Consider the following 18,915-nt stretch of genomic DNA (forward strand, 5'->3'; position numbering starts at 1 on the left):
ATTGCTTTTTGGTCGGCAAAAAAATCATCTAATATTATGTTATGGACCGTGCTGAACAAAAATTTCTTTTGCACTTCGTTTGTTCATTTCAAGACAAGGCCGACGAGACAGCCGTGCATAATGAATATTTCGAGGATACATTCATGACTATGAAATTAGAGCTCCATTGGATTACATAGACTCGCTCCGTCCTGATGATTATCCTCCCAACTCAGACATGATGAATACTCTTAAAATTCAAAGCGACACAGAACTGGGATGATTCACATCTGTGTGATTACAACCACTGAATAATAATAGGCAGGCAGAGAAATGATACAATAATTATTTTGTGGCAAATGGAGAGCCATGTGAATCTTTCTAATACTTGGGAAATGTGCTTTATTATTATGATGGCATTTGTTAAATCAGGCCCAATTCCATTTCAACTATCACATGTTGCAGACAGAGAAGATTTAATGGAGTTCTAAAAAGCTGTGCATGTGCAACAAGGTGAGTTTTTATTATCATGAACTCCACCTTTTAAGAGATATAAATTTTAAATTAACTTGAATTGGATGGGGGCAACTACATTTTTTCTTTTTTAAATCAGAGAAGGCAGTGTTTTGTACACACAGAGTTGCCTTGCAATTACTGGAGTGCTGTAAAAAAAAAAAAAAAAAAAAGAAGAAGAAAAAAGCAGCGCCTTCCTAGTATGTCGGTTAAAGAGCCAAGAGTCCACCATCGAGCCTCGCTGGCTCTACCCGGAAACATTAGAAGGGCCGGAAAGGACCGATGTTTGGGGAGCACACGTCACTCACTTTTTTTTAACCCCAAAAATAATTAGCGCCCACCACCATTGCAACATTTTCTTCCGGCCAATAGTGTCACTAAGCCCCTTCCGTGCTCCCCGTCGAGGCTCAAGTGGGATGCGGAAGGACTACGGCGTTATCCGTCGGTGATTGTTATTCGTGCGGTGGGAGACAGGCGAGCGGGCGGCCGGACTCGCTTTAGCCATTTGGCTCGGCGTTGCTGAAAATGGCTCCGGCTAAACACTGGAAACCGCACGCAGCAATGGAAGCCAGCGCTAGCTGCTAGCTTGTAGCTAATAGCTAGCTCGGCTCGAAGAAGAAGGCGTGACAGGCCGCATCCGTCTTCTGCTCTCTCCACGCCCAAGTAAACACATTTTATGTCCAAATAATTTACTTTGAGTGGAGAAAAAGCTAGCGTCAGCATTTTAAGTTTAGCTTGCATTTGTTTTATACCGATGTTTGGGCGACGGCTAACGTTGTTAGCATGATGCAGACCCTTTCCTTCCGAGACGGAGATAAAGCAGCTCCGCTATCGGGCTAGATTAAATGATTCAACCGGGGTTGCCATATAGTTTAGATATTTTGGCTACTTCCCCACTACTTTTTTTAAATACTGTTTATCAACTTGCATTCCCCGAGTCGCACTGTTGTTAGTTTGCGTGTTTTAACCCGCCTCCAATGTTGACACTGCTCAGCGAGGGTGATGCTAATGTGTGCGCTTCTTTTCTTTGCCTCTCCCCCTGCAGGATTGATGCTTTGCCCGAAAATGCGAATCGGCCCAAACTGCGATAAAATAACTCCCTCGTTCATCACTCGGGGGATCGTGTTGTGCCAAAGATCCTTAGGATCGATTGGAGGAAACGGTAAGAAGTGAAGAGGTGAGGAAAAAAAAGACACGACGTCCAATGTGAGACATTGGAGTGCAGCCAGATTGCTTGTTTACACGTGATTATAAATGCAACACACAGAAAGAATTGAAACAACTTTGCATTGATTTGACCATGACTTTATTTAAAGCTTGCCACATCATACAACCAGTTAAATTCTCCATTTGCAACTTTATTAAAGCAAACTTTGTTTACATTTGTATTGAGGTGATCGTAATCTGTGAAGGAAATTAAAACAGCACAGCAGAAATATTTACACATGTACGTTCGTATTATTAATGAGCAAGCAACTAATAAGGTGAATTGCATTTGAGTAACATTGAGTAGGCATTAAAATTCATACAAACAAAATAAAGTTGAGCAAGCATATTGATTTTGTAACATTAAAAATTACTTGAAAGGAAAGATGACAAATGCATTCGAGTTTATGTTGACACTAATATCGAGACAGACAGCGCACATTTAAAGTGACTCAAGTAAATGAAAATGATTTACAACCGCCTGCTGGCATTTTGACCGACATTTAACTATGATGCAATGAATCACTCAAGAAGTGTTTCACCAGTAAACGATAAACCTGATCATTGTGCGCTCCTTGAATTTTCATAATAGATTAAAATGTCACCCTTGTCTTCTGTGCACGCAATCACTGTACGGTAATAAAACGATGAACGCGATAAAGGTTGGTATTAAGGTAATCCCCATGCTTTTGCTCTCCTCACTGTAGTAAATCACTGTCGACGACTGCCATTGTTATCATTTAGAAAGGTAACAAAGTTAGAAAGATGGAGCACAAAGGTTAACCTTTGATAACAGTGTAGGTTTTATATTTAGATTATGTTCATTGTATATAAAAAGTCCACACACAACTAAACAGATGTGTGGTTTGAAAAAAAAAATTGATCAAGATGACTTATTGAAAAAAAAGAATACTACCATTAATTTGACCTATAACCTGTACAGCGCAATTGAATAATAAAAAAAATCTTCATGAGAGGGGTGGTGAAATGTAACAATGGGAATAATGGGGGTTGTAAAATTGTGCACACCCTCGCATTTGTACAGGGGTGTGTAGACTTTTTTTATTCATTGTATATACACCGAGCGACCCCAACAATGACACACAGTCTCAACCGTTTTGAACATTTGAAAATTGATTTAGCATCATTGTGCTGCAATCCAGCAGAACCACTTCAGGGTAAGTTGTTATAAAGTCTTAAATCTTCATTATGATTACTTATCTGAAGTGGCTAAAGAAGTATTTTTGCCCCACATGATATTTTCTATGAAAGCTTTTCTTAGTATGAATTGCACTGTTGATACTGTGTTGACCTAAGTTTGAATTAGAAAAAAAAAACATACCCGAACAAACAGCTTGCTCAAATTAGCCTTATTAAAATGTCAGTGGGTGATGGAAGAAATGACTTCTGTGACATGTATTTTTCTTTAACTTTGTGTTTTTTTCAGCGTCAGGGTCTTCTTGGCTGAACACAGATGAGGAGTCTCACTTAGATCAAGGAAAATGTCAATGCAGTAACTCGCAAAGGAATCAAGAGGAAGTCTATTGAACTGCTTGGCTAAAAGTTATTCTAAGCAATTTTGAAATTAGACGGAACACCTTTTTTTTTATGCTTTTGAGCTGTTCCGCTGCTTCGGGAAGTAAATTTTAAGCAGTGGATGATCGCGAGTACCAACAGCTGTTTTTGTACATATAAGAAAACTTTTAACTGACATTCAAGCGTTTCTGGAAAAAAGAAAAAAACATTTTCGCCGAAGTGTCTTTAGGCTTTTTTTTTTGTATTTCACTCCTCTTGTTTTGGGACTCTTGTTGCTGCTCCTAGCACTGGAGGTTTGTCCTTGCACCCCCCATGTGCATGTGAGTGGGAAATGTTCCAGTTTGGAAAATACAATTTGGACATTATAGAGATGTTAAGTGGGCACCAGGCCCACCAGTTCAAAGGCCTTGGGTTAGACCGACAACTGCAGCATCAGCAGCAAGTGCAACTCCACCAGCACCAACTCCAGCAGCAGCAGCAGCAGCAAGCCGAGTCGTCTGGAGCTCTTCTGTCTGGACTTGGCTTGGGCCCCCTGCAGGGGTCAAGAGGTAACGCCTTTTCTGATTCTGCCTCCATTTTTGCCAAGATGAGTGCCCCTCCTCCCCCACCTTTACAACAGCAGCCTTCCTCGTCTCAGAGCTCTCGTTCAAAGTCAAGCAAGATGAGCAGCAACAGCAGCTCAAGCCATTCTTCGAGCTACCCACAGTTCCTGCGCTCTTTCCACCCGACTGAGGCAGCACTAGCGCAGGAGCAGTTGCACCCAGGTGTAGGCCGCTTTGAGCACTTTGCCGGAGGAAGTAGCAGTAGTGTGAGTGCTGGGGGATTAGGAGGATTAGTAACATCCGCACCTCCACCCCCACCTCCTCTGCATCCCGGCCTCTCTGTCCCCCAAGCCTCATCCGGCCCCTCTTCGTCCTCCCCTTCCCCTTCAACCTCTGTGGCCACCTCTAACAACCTCGCTAGCAGCAGTGCAGTCAGTTCTTTGGGACACCAGTTGGTTGGGGCCCAGTCTGATGCACGGAGCCTTCACCAACAGTTTAGTTGCATGCTAGCCGCAAATCAGTATTTCCTCTCCGGGGTGCCTGCTAATGCTAGTTTAGAGCAGTTTCTCGTTCAACAGGGTAGCCATAACCACTTGGGGATCGGTTTAGGTCAGAGCGGTGGGGAGCCGAGTACTAGCCTTGCTCCGCCCCCTGCGCTTCATTCCTCTCACTCGCATAGTCACTCCGCTTCTCAATCACAGCAGGCTCCGCAGCAGCCGCCCCAGCAGCAACAGCTTGCGCCTCACACCCTATCTCATCCTCACTCCCATTCTCATCCTCACCACCCGCTCCACCCCGGGTCCCAGCCCTCATCGCTGGGCGGCTTTGACTTTCAAGGCATCCCCGTTCTCTCGTCAAATCAAATAGCCTCGCTGATGCAGCAGGAAGCGGGTTTGCCGCTTCCTCTGCCACTTCATTTATCCTTGTCTAAGGATGACGCGAAAGCGGAAAGCGCAGGTAGCGGAACAGGCGGCGGCGGCAGTAGCAGTAGTAGCGGCAGCACCAGTAGCAGTCGGAGGAAGAAAGCGATGGCTGGCTATCTGCCCCAGAGAAAATCTGAAAGCACTAGCAACGGTCCCAGCGGCCACAGTAATCCTAGCACGAGTAGTAGCAACGGCGCACTTAGTCATAGTCAGCCCCCAGCTTTAATTGGAAGTGGGGTGGGCTTACCAAATATGGGCGGAGACCCGTCATCCCTGCTTGCCTCATCTTCATCCTCATCAGTAGTTTCTTCTTCTTCTTCCTCCTCTGCTCCCTCTTCCTCCGCTGCCTCAGTGCTGGTTACTAACGAGTCTCACCTTTCTAAATCTGATAACTTGAGCTCAATGCAAGCTAACGCCACCGAATCTGACACCGAGTCAATTTATAGCTGTGGAGAGTGTGGCAAAAGCTTCCCTCACCTTTCGAGCCTTCGCAGGCACATGCGTATGCATGAGCCAACCGCAGCTGGCACTAGCAAATCGACCACTACCGGCCCAAATCCCGTTCACATTAAAAGTCAGTCAGACCCGAGCCTCCCCCATTCGACCCAAGAAACTCCCCAGCCCATGTCCAATTGTTGCCCTAGCCCAGACAAAGTATTTCACTGCCCCGATTGTGGCAAAGGCTTTAAGAAAAAAGGTCACCTCCTGCAACACGGTGTCCTACACTCTTCAGCCCGCCCATATGGCTGCTCCACCTGCTCTCGGGCTTTTAATCGTAGAGAGTCACTGACACGGCATGAGAAGATACATGAGGAAAAGCCATTCCGATGTCCTGCCTGTGGTCGTGCCTTCCGTGAGAGCACCTCTCTACTCAACCACGCTGCCTCAGGCACCTGCGGCAAGCCAGGTAGGGGACCCAAACAACGAGGCAGCAAGACAGGAAGCGACGGTGAGGACAGAATAGGGGGAGGGAGCGGAGGAGGTAACGGAGGAGGGGGAACTTATCCGAGCAATAGGGGGGTCATTTATGGGAAAAGTGAGGAGAAGGAGGGTATAATCATTGTTGGGGAAGGAGAGCAAAAATCAGGGTTAGGATGTGATCTGTTTCAGTCTGCAAGGGGAGGGAATTCAAATGACAGGGACAGAACCGATGGTAAATACCCCACTGACTACTCTCGGAATCGTTACACAGGCTACCATGAAGACCACCGTTCTCAAGGTAATCCATCTCCGTGCTACTCTGGTGCCTCCCCCTGTGGAAGCGGGATGGCCGGCCCAGCTCTGAGAAAGGCGCCCCTGGCCCCAACCCTGCACCCGCACTCTCAGAGCCACAACCAGCACCATCATCCGCAGCAACAGCCCCACCTGCCCCTCTCCTCGCTACTGGATGACTCGGAGGATGATGTCACTAGCTCCGTCAATAATGCCATCTCTGCCATCACCGCGGCAACCGGAAATAGAGATGACAGGGGAGACATCATAGGAGGTCTACTCGGCGGTCTTGGTCTCGGCCCCCTGGGTTCACCGTCAACATCGAGCATGGATAAGAATTTTCGAGGTGGCGGGAACCAAGAGGCGTTGAGCAACAATTCGCAGAATCCCGCCGCAAAGCCCAAGCGTCCCCGCAAACCCAGAGCCAAGAAAGATCCGGCAGCTGACGGGCAGCCCCCGAAGCGTAGGCAGTACACTCCGAGAATGGGAACCAGCGGGCTCCCACGCACTCACCTCTGCAGTGTCTGCGGCAAGGGTTTCGCACGCCGCGAGACTCTACGTCGGCACGACCGCATACATACCGGCGAGAAGCCTCACCACTGCACTGTTTGTGGAAAGTATTTCAGGGAGGCTTTCCACCTGAGCAAGCACCAAACGGTTCACTCTGGGGCTAAGAATTACAAATGCGGCATTTGTGGGAAGGAGTTTGGCTACTCCCAGAGTCTCAGGAGGCACAGCAAGCTCCACCAGAAAGGGGAGATGGAAGAGGTGCCAACGACACCAGCTCCAGAGAACATGAACAGCTTTAATCCCAACCCCCAGTGCAGCGTGACCCAAGACGGGAACCAGAACCAAGTACCGAACACCTCCTCCTATTACTCCTACCCTCAAGATGTCAAGCCTCAAGATACCCAGCCGCATCCGCAGCCCCCGCCTCGTCTTTACACCTGCACTATCTGCTGGAAGTCGTTCCGCCACCACTTCCATCTGACCGCCCATCACCAGACGGTTCACGAAGGTGGGGGTGAAAAGCATTTCTGTTGCGAGGTGTGCGGAAAAGCCTTTGCTTACTCCAACAGCCTTACCCGACACAGGCAGTCCCAGCACGGGATCACCCGCGGCGAACCGTCCAACCCCCAAGAAGGCAGCAGTGGCTCTGCAGACAACAGGGGAGGGAGCGACGTGAACCAGTCGACGTCGGAGAGCGAGGCCGCCACCAACGCCCTGCTGCAGATGGCCCCGGCCGCCGACAACCACGGGGCTCCGAGTCTTAACGTTGTCGCTCACGGCCACCAACAGGCGCCGCCGCCGCAACCGCCGGCCGGTTATTCGCCCCTCTTTTACGACGCCGCGGCGGCCCAGTCTTCAGCCTCCGGCGCCCCGTCTTACTCGCAGCCTCTGCCCCCCAATTCTACCATCATGCCACCCCACCACCCGCACTCCCCGGCCGGGGTAAAAGGAGAGCACATTTATCCGGCCGGATCCCGCAGCCGTACTCTACACACCACGGCCCCGTTCCAGCCCCTCACGGAACTGCCCTCCACTGAACATCACCATCTACATCATCATCATCATCACCCCCACCACCATCATCCTCATCATCAGTCCGGTGCCCAGCCCCAACAACACCTCGACTGCAGCAACCAGTTGCCGCACGATGAGATCAGACGACACAAGAAGAAAAAAAAAAAGTCTGATAAGAGAGATTGGCAGGAAAATAAATATGAATCCCAAGACTTAGTCAGATTTGACGGGAGCCACAAGAAGAGAAAGATAAGTTGTACAGTACGAGGGCAGTCAAAGAAAAAACAAGGTTCTCTTCGCTTGACAATTAGGCGGGGTGAAGGATCCGGTGGCGGCGGGTATAAACTTGTCAACACCGGGGGCGTGAAAGTTCAGATCCTGTCATCCTTAAAAGTTCCTGTGAAGCGTTTTGGCTGTCCTATATGTCCCAGTTCTGTGTTTTCCCGCAAAGCGGGGCTGCTCGTTCACATGGCAATTAGACACCCACAAAAAGCCAAACCCACACGAGAGCGACTTCAGTGCTGCGTATGTGGGAAGCAGTCTCAGAGGCCCCTGGCAGCTTTTGTCCATCGGGCTTTTCATCGCGCCAGAGGGACCTTCTCCTGCCAGTGCTGCGCCGCTCGCTTCTGGAACGCTATCCTGCTCCAAAGGCACAAGGGTTCCTGCAGCCGCACGGCTAAAAGAGCGCGGCAGGCTGATTCTAAAAAGCCGACGCTACTAAAGAGACCAGCGGAAAGACCCACCCGAGATGGTCAGGGCGACGTGCCCTACCATCTACTGGGATCATACCGATACTGAGCATCCCCGTACCGGATGTGACAACACGATGACAATAAAGGGACTAGTCGATTTTAGACTGCTGAGTTTAGGATTGAGTGTGGTAACAACTACTGTAAAACATCACCTGAAATGCTTCCAGATTCTTTTGGAATGTCTTTCAAAGAAAAAAAAATAAAAATGTGACTGTTTCCATAGGATCACTAACCCCCTTAAGTGCATTGACACTATGCTTGGCAGACACTGTGCAGTCACTAGGCAAGTTTAGCTAACGTTCCCTGCACATGTATCGCTCCTCATATTCTAACTAGCATCCTCGCTACACACCTTTTTGCTGTATAATAAACCGTGTCTCTGCTGTGTACTTTGTATGGTCCATGTAGCACCTCTGAGGATTTTTTTTTTTTTTTTTTTTTAACATGTAAAGTGATTTTATTAGGAGTAGGGACTTTGGGATTACGATAACATTTGTTGATAGTTTGTCAGTGCATGTTTGTTCTCTGGTCAAGTTTATTGCTGAGGTGATATGTGATGGCTTCTTCAAGTATATCCCACAAGTTTGTAGTTGTTAATTTGATTTGAGGGGTTACTCCTATACGCCCGAGTGATTGTAATCACCTATAGATAAAAACAAGTCAATGGTAATTAGTATAAAGGGCCTCTCTCCTGCCAAAATGAAGAAACTTACAAAAAGCCTTGCTTTTTATGTTGGCTTCATTGAGTTGAAAAGTTTCCTAGCTTTTATACCAAGGGATAGAACACAAAGTAAACAAGTGAACTATAACGCGTTTGTCTCATGTTATTTGTATGCTCTTTTTAGCAGTAATTATTTCTACAGTGCTTCACTTTATGTTTAAGACAAGGACCTATTCTCCAAGCAAATGTACTATTCCATGTATTTATGTATGTAACTGTCTTCATACCAATCTTAGACCGAACCTCAAACTTTTAGTGTGTGCCGAGTCGCAATCATAATCTTACTGTCACGTTGTTTTTTTGTTTTCTTCTAAAGAAATTTCCTCACATATGAAATGTCCATGCCTGTTTCACACCTTTTTTTCTTCTAAAGAAAAAAATATAGTTTTAGTAGATTTCTATCACTTTATTTACTGAAAAGCCAGTAGTTGATTATATTTGAAATGAATAAACCTTGAGTGTAATCATTGGTTTTTCTTTTTTGTTGAAAATTATGCAGAAAAAACCCCCGATCCAGGAATATACGTTAAACAAATACACTTCATGATACCAGGTTTTATAAACATTGATGTATATTTTTTTAACTATTCCTGGAATTCAGACTGTGTTACAGAATGCATTTTTGGCAGTATTACAAAAGCTTCTGTTTATTACTTCAGTTTATAGAATGCACACTAAACAGACCACATTTCCCCTGAATCCACTTAGTCATTGTAACTCCACTAGGTGTCAGTAAAGCACACAGGACTACGGTTCCCAGGCTCCAGTGTGGCTTTTCTATCCTGGTCACATGGACTGGACTATGATAAGAGATAATGCTTTGTGGTTGTGAGATCTGCCTGTGTTTTTTACCTTTAAACGGAATAATGGCCGCCGCCCATTATTGTGCGAGATCATTTGGTGTGTTTAGGGAAATTATCTGATTTCACATTATTGGTATGAAGGTTGACGATTCAACACCAGTGACATTAAGTGACAGGCAGAGCAATTAATTAGGGTTTTTGGCAGGAGGTACTTAGTATAACCTGTGTATCTGCTTTTATTTTAAACGTTTTTGTTCAGCTGTGCGCTTAAAATAGGTTGGGTGGCAGAAACATTTAGACCTAAACTCAGGTCAAGTTGATGACGCGTCCAAGTTTAATTTTGAAGTCTTGATGTGAGTGGCTTCTAAATCAAGCCTTACGTTAAATTTAATAAACAGAGCTGTCCTGAAAGAGAGGCGAACTAACTGTTAGACTTCTAAATCGAGCCAGAATCTATTTCTAATCGAACCCCTCCTGTAATGGTTCACATCGTGGTCAAATTTAAGGAGTGAGTCACGTGTATGCTCACGCTTGTAAATGATTCTCCCGCCAACGGTGTCTCAGAGCCCTGTCAAATGTTTACTTGTCAACTCGAGCACATCCGTCTGTGGGCCGTGCAGGGTTGGATTCCTGTGGCGAGCTGTTTTGCATGTGCTCGGGTACAGTGGAGCGAGCTGGGCCGCCCTCGTGCCGTTTTTTCCTCCTTCCAACTCGCTCTCACGCGGCAATAGCATGCACGGAGGGAATCCGAGTGGGCGGGACAGGCCGACCTACTTCTGGCCAATGGGGGAGCTCGGAGACGACTAGCTCTCAGCCAATCAGAGCGAGAGCCGCTAGCGGACAAGCTTGTCTCCGCGTGCCCCGTACACGTGAGCCGTGGCGCCATTGTACAGTACACCGGGAGGCAACGTGAAAAAAGACAATCTGCACACTCACGCCTACATTGGATTACTACTGAGGAGGGAACTCTAAAACACACCATAAAGTAAACACGCAGACAAAATGCGAATGTATAGATGGTGAGTTGACAAGTCGTCCTCTTAACGCCCCTTAATGGGCTGTCCACGGTCACGTTAGCGCTTATGCTAACTAGCAGTGTTATTTCTGCGCAGTAAACAAACAAGCACAAGTGACAGCAGCCGCTTCTCCTGGATGTGTGGCACGAGGGTGGGCGTGGCTCATAAATAATGGCACAAGCTCTGATGGGATCACCGAAGAGTTTTGGCCAACCCTCTCTGGGCTTATTCCGCGACGTTTGACGTCACGTGAGCCGCCCGTGTCCGTTCCATCTGAGCTGGAAGACTAGGACGACGGCTTCACACACACAAACAGAACACAACACACACCGCTGTGCCCGTGACTGGAGCCATCGGATGCAAATGAGAACGAGTACAGACAGAGAAGGCGGAAACGACCCCCCCGACACCCAATCCCACCACCACTCGGTCCCTCCTCCCACTTCCACGCGACGGACAAGTGAGCGCGAGCCCAGAGAAGAGAAACATCAACTTGTCATTTGAACGCCAACGACACTCGTCGATTTCGCATCTTTTTTTTCTCCCTCCACATCGATCCACACTTTCTTTTGGAGACTTTTCAACAAGATTGATCGCTTTATTTTGAATCAACAACTGGATATCATTTTCCATTAATGCTCGCAATTTCACGTTTTGCATTGTTTTTTCACTCTTACACCACGTAATGTGGTGAGATTTTCCACTCAGCTGATCCTCCCACACCGCACTGAGAACAACTTGGATACCCCCCACCTCCGAGGAGTGCAATGGAATACTTGGAGGCAAAAATTTTTGCAAGGAAATAAAAGGGAGGCTGCTTGTTATTTCATCAAAAAAGGTAATAACCGCTGCATGTGCTGTTAATACTACGCTCTTTATAATTCTTTAATGTGGCAGGACTATAAACAATAACCCCCCTTCTTTCCCCCCCCCTGCATGCACAGTCATCCAAACTCCTATTGGTAGCTCCTGTGGTCATCTCCCCTAGCCCCTCCCAAGTACACCCCCCTCCCACCTCCACCTCACAGGTGTCTCTTCGTGACTCCCCAAAACCCCCCCAGCACCCCTCCCGTCTGGCCCAGGATGTCCAGGCAGCTCACACAGCTCCCCACTCCGGACCTACCCGCAGGCGCGAGCCCACAGTTTGGGAGTTGTACCCAGCCGGCGGTTTCCCTCACCGGGGGGCACCTCAACTCCATGACGGGTCTCAAATCCCTCCTGCAACATCCCATGAAGGCGGACCAGCGCTTGAGAAGCCCCTGTGATCTCAAAGGTGGGCTCTTGTTTATGTTGTGCACCATGTGACCCCGCCTCCCACCAACACATCACACTTCCACCTGATGCTGTGCTTTCAGTACAAATATGCAACATGAATCCATCATAATTCATGATTGATGCCCCACCACATATTTTAATCCAACCTCCCTTGGATTACAATCACTTGGTAATCAGTATCCAGATTACAACGTGCGTTTAATGTCAAGGCTCACGTGCATTCCGATCTCCCGCCATAGTGAGATAATCTCAGGAGCTTGCGGACTACATCTATGACGCGATAACTAACTGCTTCTGGCTCTCGTATTAATACTGCGATTCTGTTGCCATCTGCTCCATCTGTGAGTTGTGTGCTTGTGCGAGGTGGGGGTGGGGGGCATACGAAGGAGTTCGTGTGGAAGCGAGTCCTACGGAGACACTCTTAGAATTAGGTGGGCTGGAGAAGCCACGTTTCCATGGAGCGGTGTGGTTCACTCTGATTTAGTACATTATGGTTCGATCCAGAACGGTAAAACAAGATCTGTGGGCCAGTCACATGCTACGTTAGTACATCTTTCAAAATGAACCATACCATTCTGAACCACACTCTACCAATTGGTGGATATTTACAAATCTGTATAAAAAAAAAAAAAACATACAACATAGAACCAAACCAACTAAATGCTGGGCATGGTGACTATTACCTTTACAGCTTTGACAAAAGCGACTGTTAGCTTAGCATCTTTGACAACAAAGCGCAACAAAGCATTCTGAACCAAACTCCGCTTCATGGTGGAACGGACCTTAAGTCTCCATATTTGTTCCTCAAAATACAATTTAAAAGATATCAAAAGGCCGACTGTTGAACTTCAAGGTGACTGTTAGCCGCGTTTGACAATGGGAACATTCCGTACCAACCAAAGCAAAGCTACTTGGTGGAATAAGTCTTTACTTCAATGGCTGCAATTACAGATACAGTCTACACGAATAGGGGGACTGTTTGTACCTAACGTGTACCAAAGTTCAAGGGTGTTCCTAAGCTGTAAGCACGAATGGTAATAAGGCAGCGCTTTTCATGGCACCGCCCAACTTCCAACGTTACAACGCCCCCAATGGTACAAATGGCTGGTGGAAGCTTAAAAGGCAAAAGGCTCCATCCTGAATTTTTTTTTTAATCAGGATTTACATCATTGGATAATAATTATGCGCTCCCCTGTGTATTGTTAGACAAAGAACGGTCAATGGACATGGATGAAGACTCTATGGGAGTGTGCTCCATGAGGAACACGTCTGGAATAGGCAACGGCGGCAACGGCGGCAGTGGCGGCAGCACCGGATGCAATGGCGGAAGTACAGGCGGCACCGGAGGGGGCAACTTCAACCAGTTCCTCGGCCCTCTCTTGTGGGATCGCACCCTCCCAGCGGACGGTGGCCTCTTCCAACTGCAGTACATGGACTTGGAGGAATTTCTGACCGAAAATGGAATGGGCAGTATGCACAGCAACAACAGCTCCAGTTCGGCCCAGATCCCCTCTCAGAGCTCCCAGTCGGCTGTGCCCAACCAGAGCTCCCAGTGCCTACCACCCCCATCCCCGCCTGGCTCTTCATCGCCGTCGCCCTCGTCTTCGTCCTCGCCGTCCCTGATCGGTTTGGAGGTGGCGCAGCCGCAGAGCCTCACCGGAGGAAACGACTGCCTTCATGGTGAGTTCACTGACACGACCGGAGAACGCGGGGACGCTCATTGCTGACAAACTGTCGCTTAAAATTGAGGATCCGGCAGTTCACTTGAAATGCAGTGGAGGTTGTCATGCGTGTAATGTTCCCACAGGCTAGTGAGAAATTTATTTGAAAAGCTACAATGGTGACAAAGCACTTTTCTCTCCTCTGGAATCAAAGTGAAGGCTTGAGATACTGTCACGGGGCTTTGTGACATCATAGAAATTGACTTGAGGGTTGAAATAATTCCCCCCAGGGTTCAAATCCAATCCTTTCAGTTCAGACGGGCCGAGATATGTGGCATCGGAGGGAGGAAAACACACCACGAGATAAATATTATGAGTCAGCTTCAGTAGTTTGCATGTGATCAATGTTCCTCAGCGTCAGAACACGATCAGCGTTCAACCTGACCGGGCCAATTATTAATATTCGCCGGCATGGCGGGCGAGGGAGGTCAAAAGCGTTTCTGCAAACGAGACAGCTAGAGCGGGAGAGAGGCGCGTGGAGTGTTTATATGATTGCGTGTCTTTAAATCTCCCCTCACTTCACACGCCACGGCCATGTGCACGCGTCGCTACACGTGCCCAGGCTGCCTGAGTCTGCTGGAGTGAGAGGACTAGAGGCGGGCCGGTACACATGGGGGAGGAGCCCGCACAAGGGGTGGGGATGAGGCGCTGGGCTACAGGAAGACGGCTGCTGCTGCTGCTGCTCGAAACTCAGTTCGAGCAAATATCCGCACACAATTGTCAATCACTACTTTAAACATATCTTCATTTTTGCCAGTTGTTAAAATCAATATTTCTTTCTTCTCCATTCTCATGAACTTTCTTCTGTGATTGGTTGAGAGAATTCACATGCCTTGTCCATGGGGGCTGCGCGGCATCCATTTTGTCACCTTCCCAAATACGCTTCCCAGAGAGAGGCGATTGAGTTAACGTCAAACAGAGAGATGAAATCTCACAGAAGAACGCTTAGCTAACCCGTTCCCTTTGAGGGCAAATTGACTCATTGGAGCATGAATCGGTACTGGAGGAGTTCCAGCTGGGAAAGATGTTACGGTTTGGAGGCCCGGGAATTGAGCCTGCACATTCCAGCAGAACCCTCCGGCAGCAGGTGGCTGCACCGCCTGCTGCCTGCTGGCAAGTGCAGGCCGAAAATGAAAAAAGAAAAAAACAATTGGAATTCAAAACAATCAAGGCGTGATGAGAACTAAGATTGTCGTGAGCAGTTAGTTGCGGCGAAGTGTTGCTTTTAACCTAATTGGATCATTTTTTTCCCCTTCCCTTTATTCAAAAACAATTTGATTTTTTTTCCCCCTTCCCTTTATTCAAAAACATGGATGTCTGCATTGCTTGGACATATGGCCATCTCATTCCCCCTGTGAACCCGCTTAGCATGTTCTATCAATACCTCAGCAATTGCATCGCAGCTCTGCCTAGCTCAGATCGATTCTCGGGCCCTATTTTGGGCCCACTGTCCTCAACAAATGCCCTCCATGGCCATTTGAGTGAGTGGCTGCCTTGTGCTGAAGGTAGATCACACCTTCAAGCCGGCTGGAGGGTTAGGGTTAAAAAAAAAAAGAAAAAACCTCGTGGGGCCCACTTCATTCAACTGGTTTCAAGGGGAGGGGTCTCGTGTTACATAATATTTTCCCACGTTTAGATCCTCCCGTTCAGAACTTGACAATAGTTTGATTGATCAAAGTAGTAGTAGTAGTAGTAAGACGTAATACGGTGTAATAGATTATTCGTGTTCCAGATGGTGCATTTAAAGCGACTGGAATGACGTTTATAACGTGGAAAGTAGCTCTCTAGCACACCCTGGTGGCTACTCCTATCTAATACTGCGTGTGTGTCCTAATCTTAACTAGCTAGTCAAAGCACTTTTTACGCAAGAAAAATTGTACTACCTAGAGTACATACAATTTTGATAATATTAATAATAGTAATAATAATAATACATTGGTACTTATGCTCTCAAGTGGAAGAGCATTGACTCATTCCGCTTGCCGCTATGTCGCTGGCACAGACAAATGAATGAAGATACGTTCGATATTTTTGAAGCCGATATCTAATCCGATAGATGACTGGGTAAAATGAATCTGCTGATTAATTCATAACATATAAATAAAAAATATCTTTGTCTGTTTATCTGTGCCTTGTAATGCGCTAATGTATCAATAAAAAAATCATCCCAAAAACAAAATCACCTGATTTTTGCTGATTTAAATTTTCTCTTAGGTACATCAACTGGATTTCAGTAGCTAACAGAACTGACGTTTGGGCTTTTGTCTTCACAGGGAGCCAGACGAGTATGAACGAATCGTGCGAGTCGCCATCCTCTTTGTCCTCCTCGCCGTCGTCCTCGTGCCCGCCGTTGCTGACGCCCACAAGCGCTGGGCCGGATGCAGTAGGAATCTTTGATATGGATCCGTCAGATGTCGTTTTGTCCAACGGCCCCGGCCAGCAGAACTTTGACCCCAGGCAGACTTTCAGCGAAGAGGAACTGAAGCCGCAGCCCATGGTGAAGAAGGCACGCAAGATCCTGGTGCCTGATAACATGAAGGTGAGCAGTCTGTCTGTCTGTCTGTCCGTCTATCTATTTATCTGTCTGTCTGTATCTAACGATCACATCTTTTTGTATGGTCGTCTTCTCAGGACGAGAAGTACTGGAGCAGGAGATACAAGAACAACGAAGCGGCAAAGCGCTCGCGGGACGCGCGGCGCCTCAAGGAGAACCAAATTTCGGTGCGCGCCGCCTACCTGGAACGAGAGAACGCCGCCCTGCGGCAGGAAGTGGCCGAGATGCGCAAGGAACTGGGCCGCTGCCGTAACATCCTGAGCAAATATGAGAACCGTCTGGCCGACCAGTGATGCAGCAAGAAGAGGAAGACGCAGAGTGAAATAAGTTGGATTCCTTTGTGAGACTTTGAAATTTTGGATTTTGGTGGGATGACAGGGATGGACAAGTCTGGAATCGCAATGATGACGACGACGACGACGATGATGATTTTGAATGTATGAGGAGGAGGAAGGCGTGCGTTCCGCAGCTCAGGTGTTATGTTTTTGTTGAGCTCTTAAACGTGACAGAGGGAGAGAATAATTTAACAGATGTGACTTTTAAGGGTTTTGCTATCGGAGAATTGTATATTTTTATAATACTTCAGAAAACAATTAGAAGGAGAGTAGAAATTTGGAGAATAATTTTGTATATTTTCTACATGACTAGAGACGGGACAACGCTATCTTACCTAATGGGGTCAGCCATGGATGGGTGTTTTTTTTTTTTTTGGACTCCTTGATTAACGTCGGGACGCTGCAGCGAGGGCGAGGATGCGTGTAACAATTGTACTATAGAGAGCCTAAATGATCTTCATGTCGTATAGTTCAACATTTTTGTGGATTTTACTTATGCAAGCAACGCAAGCACTTATGTTCTTTTTTTTTTACCCTCCTTGTGTCCCCACCCCATCCTCTTTATATTTTGGACAACCAAGACATATTCCAAAAAAAACAAAAGTTGAATAGACAATTGTCTGTAATTATAATCTCCTTAACGACCCAGGCTAATTCTGTCAGACTTGTGAAAGTTGTCGTGATGCTGCTTCTACTTTTACTCCTTTCATTCCTTTTTTTTTTTTTATATGATAAGGTTTCCCCTTTATTTCTTTACCTCAACGCTCCTGGAAGTGAACACTAAAACTTTAAACTTTTTTTCCTTTAAAGCTTCGTTATCCTTATTTAGGGAAAGTAAAAAATGAGTGCAGGATTTTAACCCAGCCAATCAGCAAACATAAGTCATTCAAAAACAAAAATATGACAATTTTTTGTCATTCTAACTATTTTTACAGCTCAGACTATTTTTAAAAAGGCATTTCTAAGGAGAAACATTTTTGCTATCTTCACAGATGGCTTTTCGGGAGTCTAAATTGTCGCTCGGTGTTATTGGAAGGGTCTTTGCTATTTCGTGCATATTTTTTCCTGAAGATATGTCTCAGATTTCAAGCCAGGATTGCTTTCCTATTTCTTGATTTCATTTCCCCTCCTTGACTTTGTACTGCATCTATTAAGCTCTCTGTACCAACAACATGTTCAGCGCGACAACTCGAGAGTGTGATTGTAATCCCTGTCATGATAATCACCATTACTGCTATTATTATTCTTGTTATGATTATTATGAGGATGATCCCTGTTATTATTGTTCTTCTGTATTAACGACTGTTTTTCTTCCTTTGGATGAAAGTGATGCACCTTGATACCCCCCCCCCCCCCCCCAAAAATAGAAAGACTGAGCTTCTCATTCTTTGATATTCTTCAACGTGGCCCACAGACACTACTGCTTGAACGGAGCCCACTATTGTGTCCCCTCACCCCAAGAAACTTGCCTTTCTTTCCAGGATGAGCTCGAGCTCCTCACGAACCCGGTGGACTATGCACGCCATCGTCCTTTGGTTGCTTTTCTTTCAGCCTTTCTCACCTATGTCAAGTGATTGTTTGCGCTCTCCCAACAGGACTGTTCTTGAGATCCTTACAGATGTCTTTGATCCATCTTTAGAGTTACTCTAATGGAATTACACCCCCTCATCCTGTGACATCAGCGGGCTACAACCCACTATGTGCTGGTTCTTTGGATGTAGTTGAGATTTCCCCAGAATTACACCAATAAAAGCTTATTCTCATTCACCAACTCTCTGGTTTGTCTGCATGTGTTGTATCAACTTGTCTAATTTTTTATTTAAACAGTTTTACTTTAGCTAGAATCTGCTGTCGCAATGTGGCTAAAGGTATATAATAAAGGTTGGTTATTTTTGTTTATATTGTTGTAAATAGTAAATGCTGTACTTGTGGCGGATACCAAGTGCGAAAGCAAGAGACAGCGATTCACTTAAGTATTTGCCAACCGCTAAAACGGGTGTCAAACTCATTTTTTTCGCGGGCCGCATTGTAGTCATAGCTTCTTTCGGAGGGCCATTATGACTGTCAACCCAAATAAATGTATGTGCACCTCATATTATTTACAGTAAAAGCTACAAAAAAAAAACCTGACAAATAATTCATTTTCAAATCAGACGAGTGAAAACTGGTCAAATGTTTAAAAAAAAAAAAAGATATTAAAATTGAAGGCAATTTGCAATTTTAGTAATGACACGAATTTGATGCACAATTTGTCTTCGCGGGCCACATCAAATGATGTGGCGGGCCGTATCTGGCCCCCGGGC

The 18,915-nt window shown here is 46.4% G+C and overlaps 2 protein-coding genes across 3 annotated transcripts; both read left to right on the plus strand.

Moving 5' to 3' along the window:
• The first annotated feature begins 671 nt into the window (after positions 1-671).
• si:dkeyp-69b9.6 (uncharacterized) lies at positions 672-9,372 on the plus strand. Of its 2 annotated transcripts, none has more exons than XM_049731418.2 (4): positions 672-1,155; positions 1,538-1,669; positions 3,146-3,782; positions 5,892-9,372. In XM_049731418.2, the coding sequence occupies exons 3-4, from the start codon at positions 3,566-3,568 to the stop codon at positions 8,231-8,233; spliced, it is 2,559 nt and encodes an 852-aa protein (XP_049587375.1). In that variant the 5' UTR covers positions 672-1,155; positions 1,538-1,669; positions 3,146-3,565; the 3' UTR covers positions 8,234-9,372. The 2 variants fall into 2 exon arrangements, with proteins under 2 accessions (XP_049587375.1, XP_049587373.1); XM_049731416.2 differs by having other exon boundaries at positions 1,538-1,654.
• Positions 9,373-10,905: 1,533 nt separating this feature from the next.
• On the plus strand, positions 10,906-18,383 carry dbpb (D site albumin promoter binding protein b). The gene is made up of 5 exons (XM_049731745.2): positions 10,906-11,565; positions 11,672-12,000; positions 13,209-13,682; positions 15,997-16,262; positions 16,355-18,383. The coding sequence occupies exons 2-5, from the start codon at positions 11,811-11,813 to the stop codon at positions 16,568-16,570; spliced, it is 1,146 nt and encodes a 381-aa protein (XP_049587702.1). The 5' UTR covers positions 10,906-11,565; positions 11,672-11,810; the 3' UTR covers positions 16,571-18,383.
• The last annotated feature ends 532 nt before the right edge of the window (positions 18,384-18,915 follow it).

Source organism: Syngnathus scovelli, chromosome 9, assembly GCF_024217435.2.
Source record: "Syngnathus scovelli strain Florida chromosome 9, RoL_Ssco_1.2, whole genome shotgun sequence".
In the NCBI taxonomy this organism is placed as follows: Eukaryota; Metazoa; Chordata; class Actinopteri; order Syngnathiformes; family Syngnathidae; genus Syngnathus; species Syngnathus scovelli.

Coding starts and splice junctions, on each gene's coding strand:
- dbpb (XM_049731745.2), top strand. CDS start 11,811: ATGTCCAGGCAGCTCACACAGCTCCCCACTCCGGACCTACCCGCAGGC. Junction 13,683..15,996: donor AGGAAACGACTGCCTTCATG/GTGAGTTCACTG, acceptor TTGTCTTCACAG/GGAGCCAGACGAGTATGAAC. Junction 16,263..16,354: donor TGGTGCCTGATAACATGAAG/GTGAGCAGTCTG, acceptor TCGTCTTCTCAG/GACGAGAAGTACTGGAGCAG.
- si:dkeyp-69b9.6 (XM_049731418.2), top strand. CDS start 3,566: ATGTTCCAGTTTGGAAAATACAATTTGGACATTATAGAGATGTTAAGT. Junction 3,783..5,891: donor CCCCCTGCAGGGGTCAAGAG/GTAACGCCTTTT, acceptor ATCGTTACACAG/GCTACCATGAAGACCACCGT.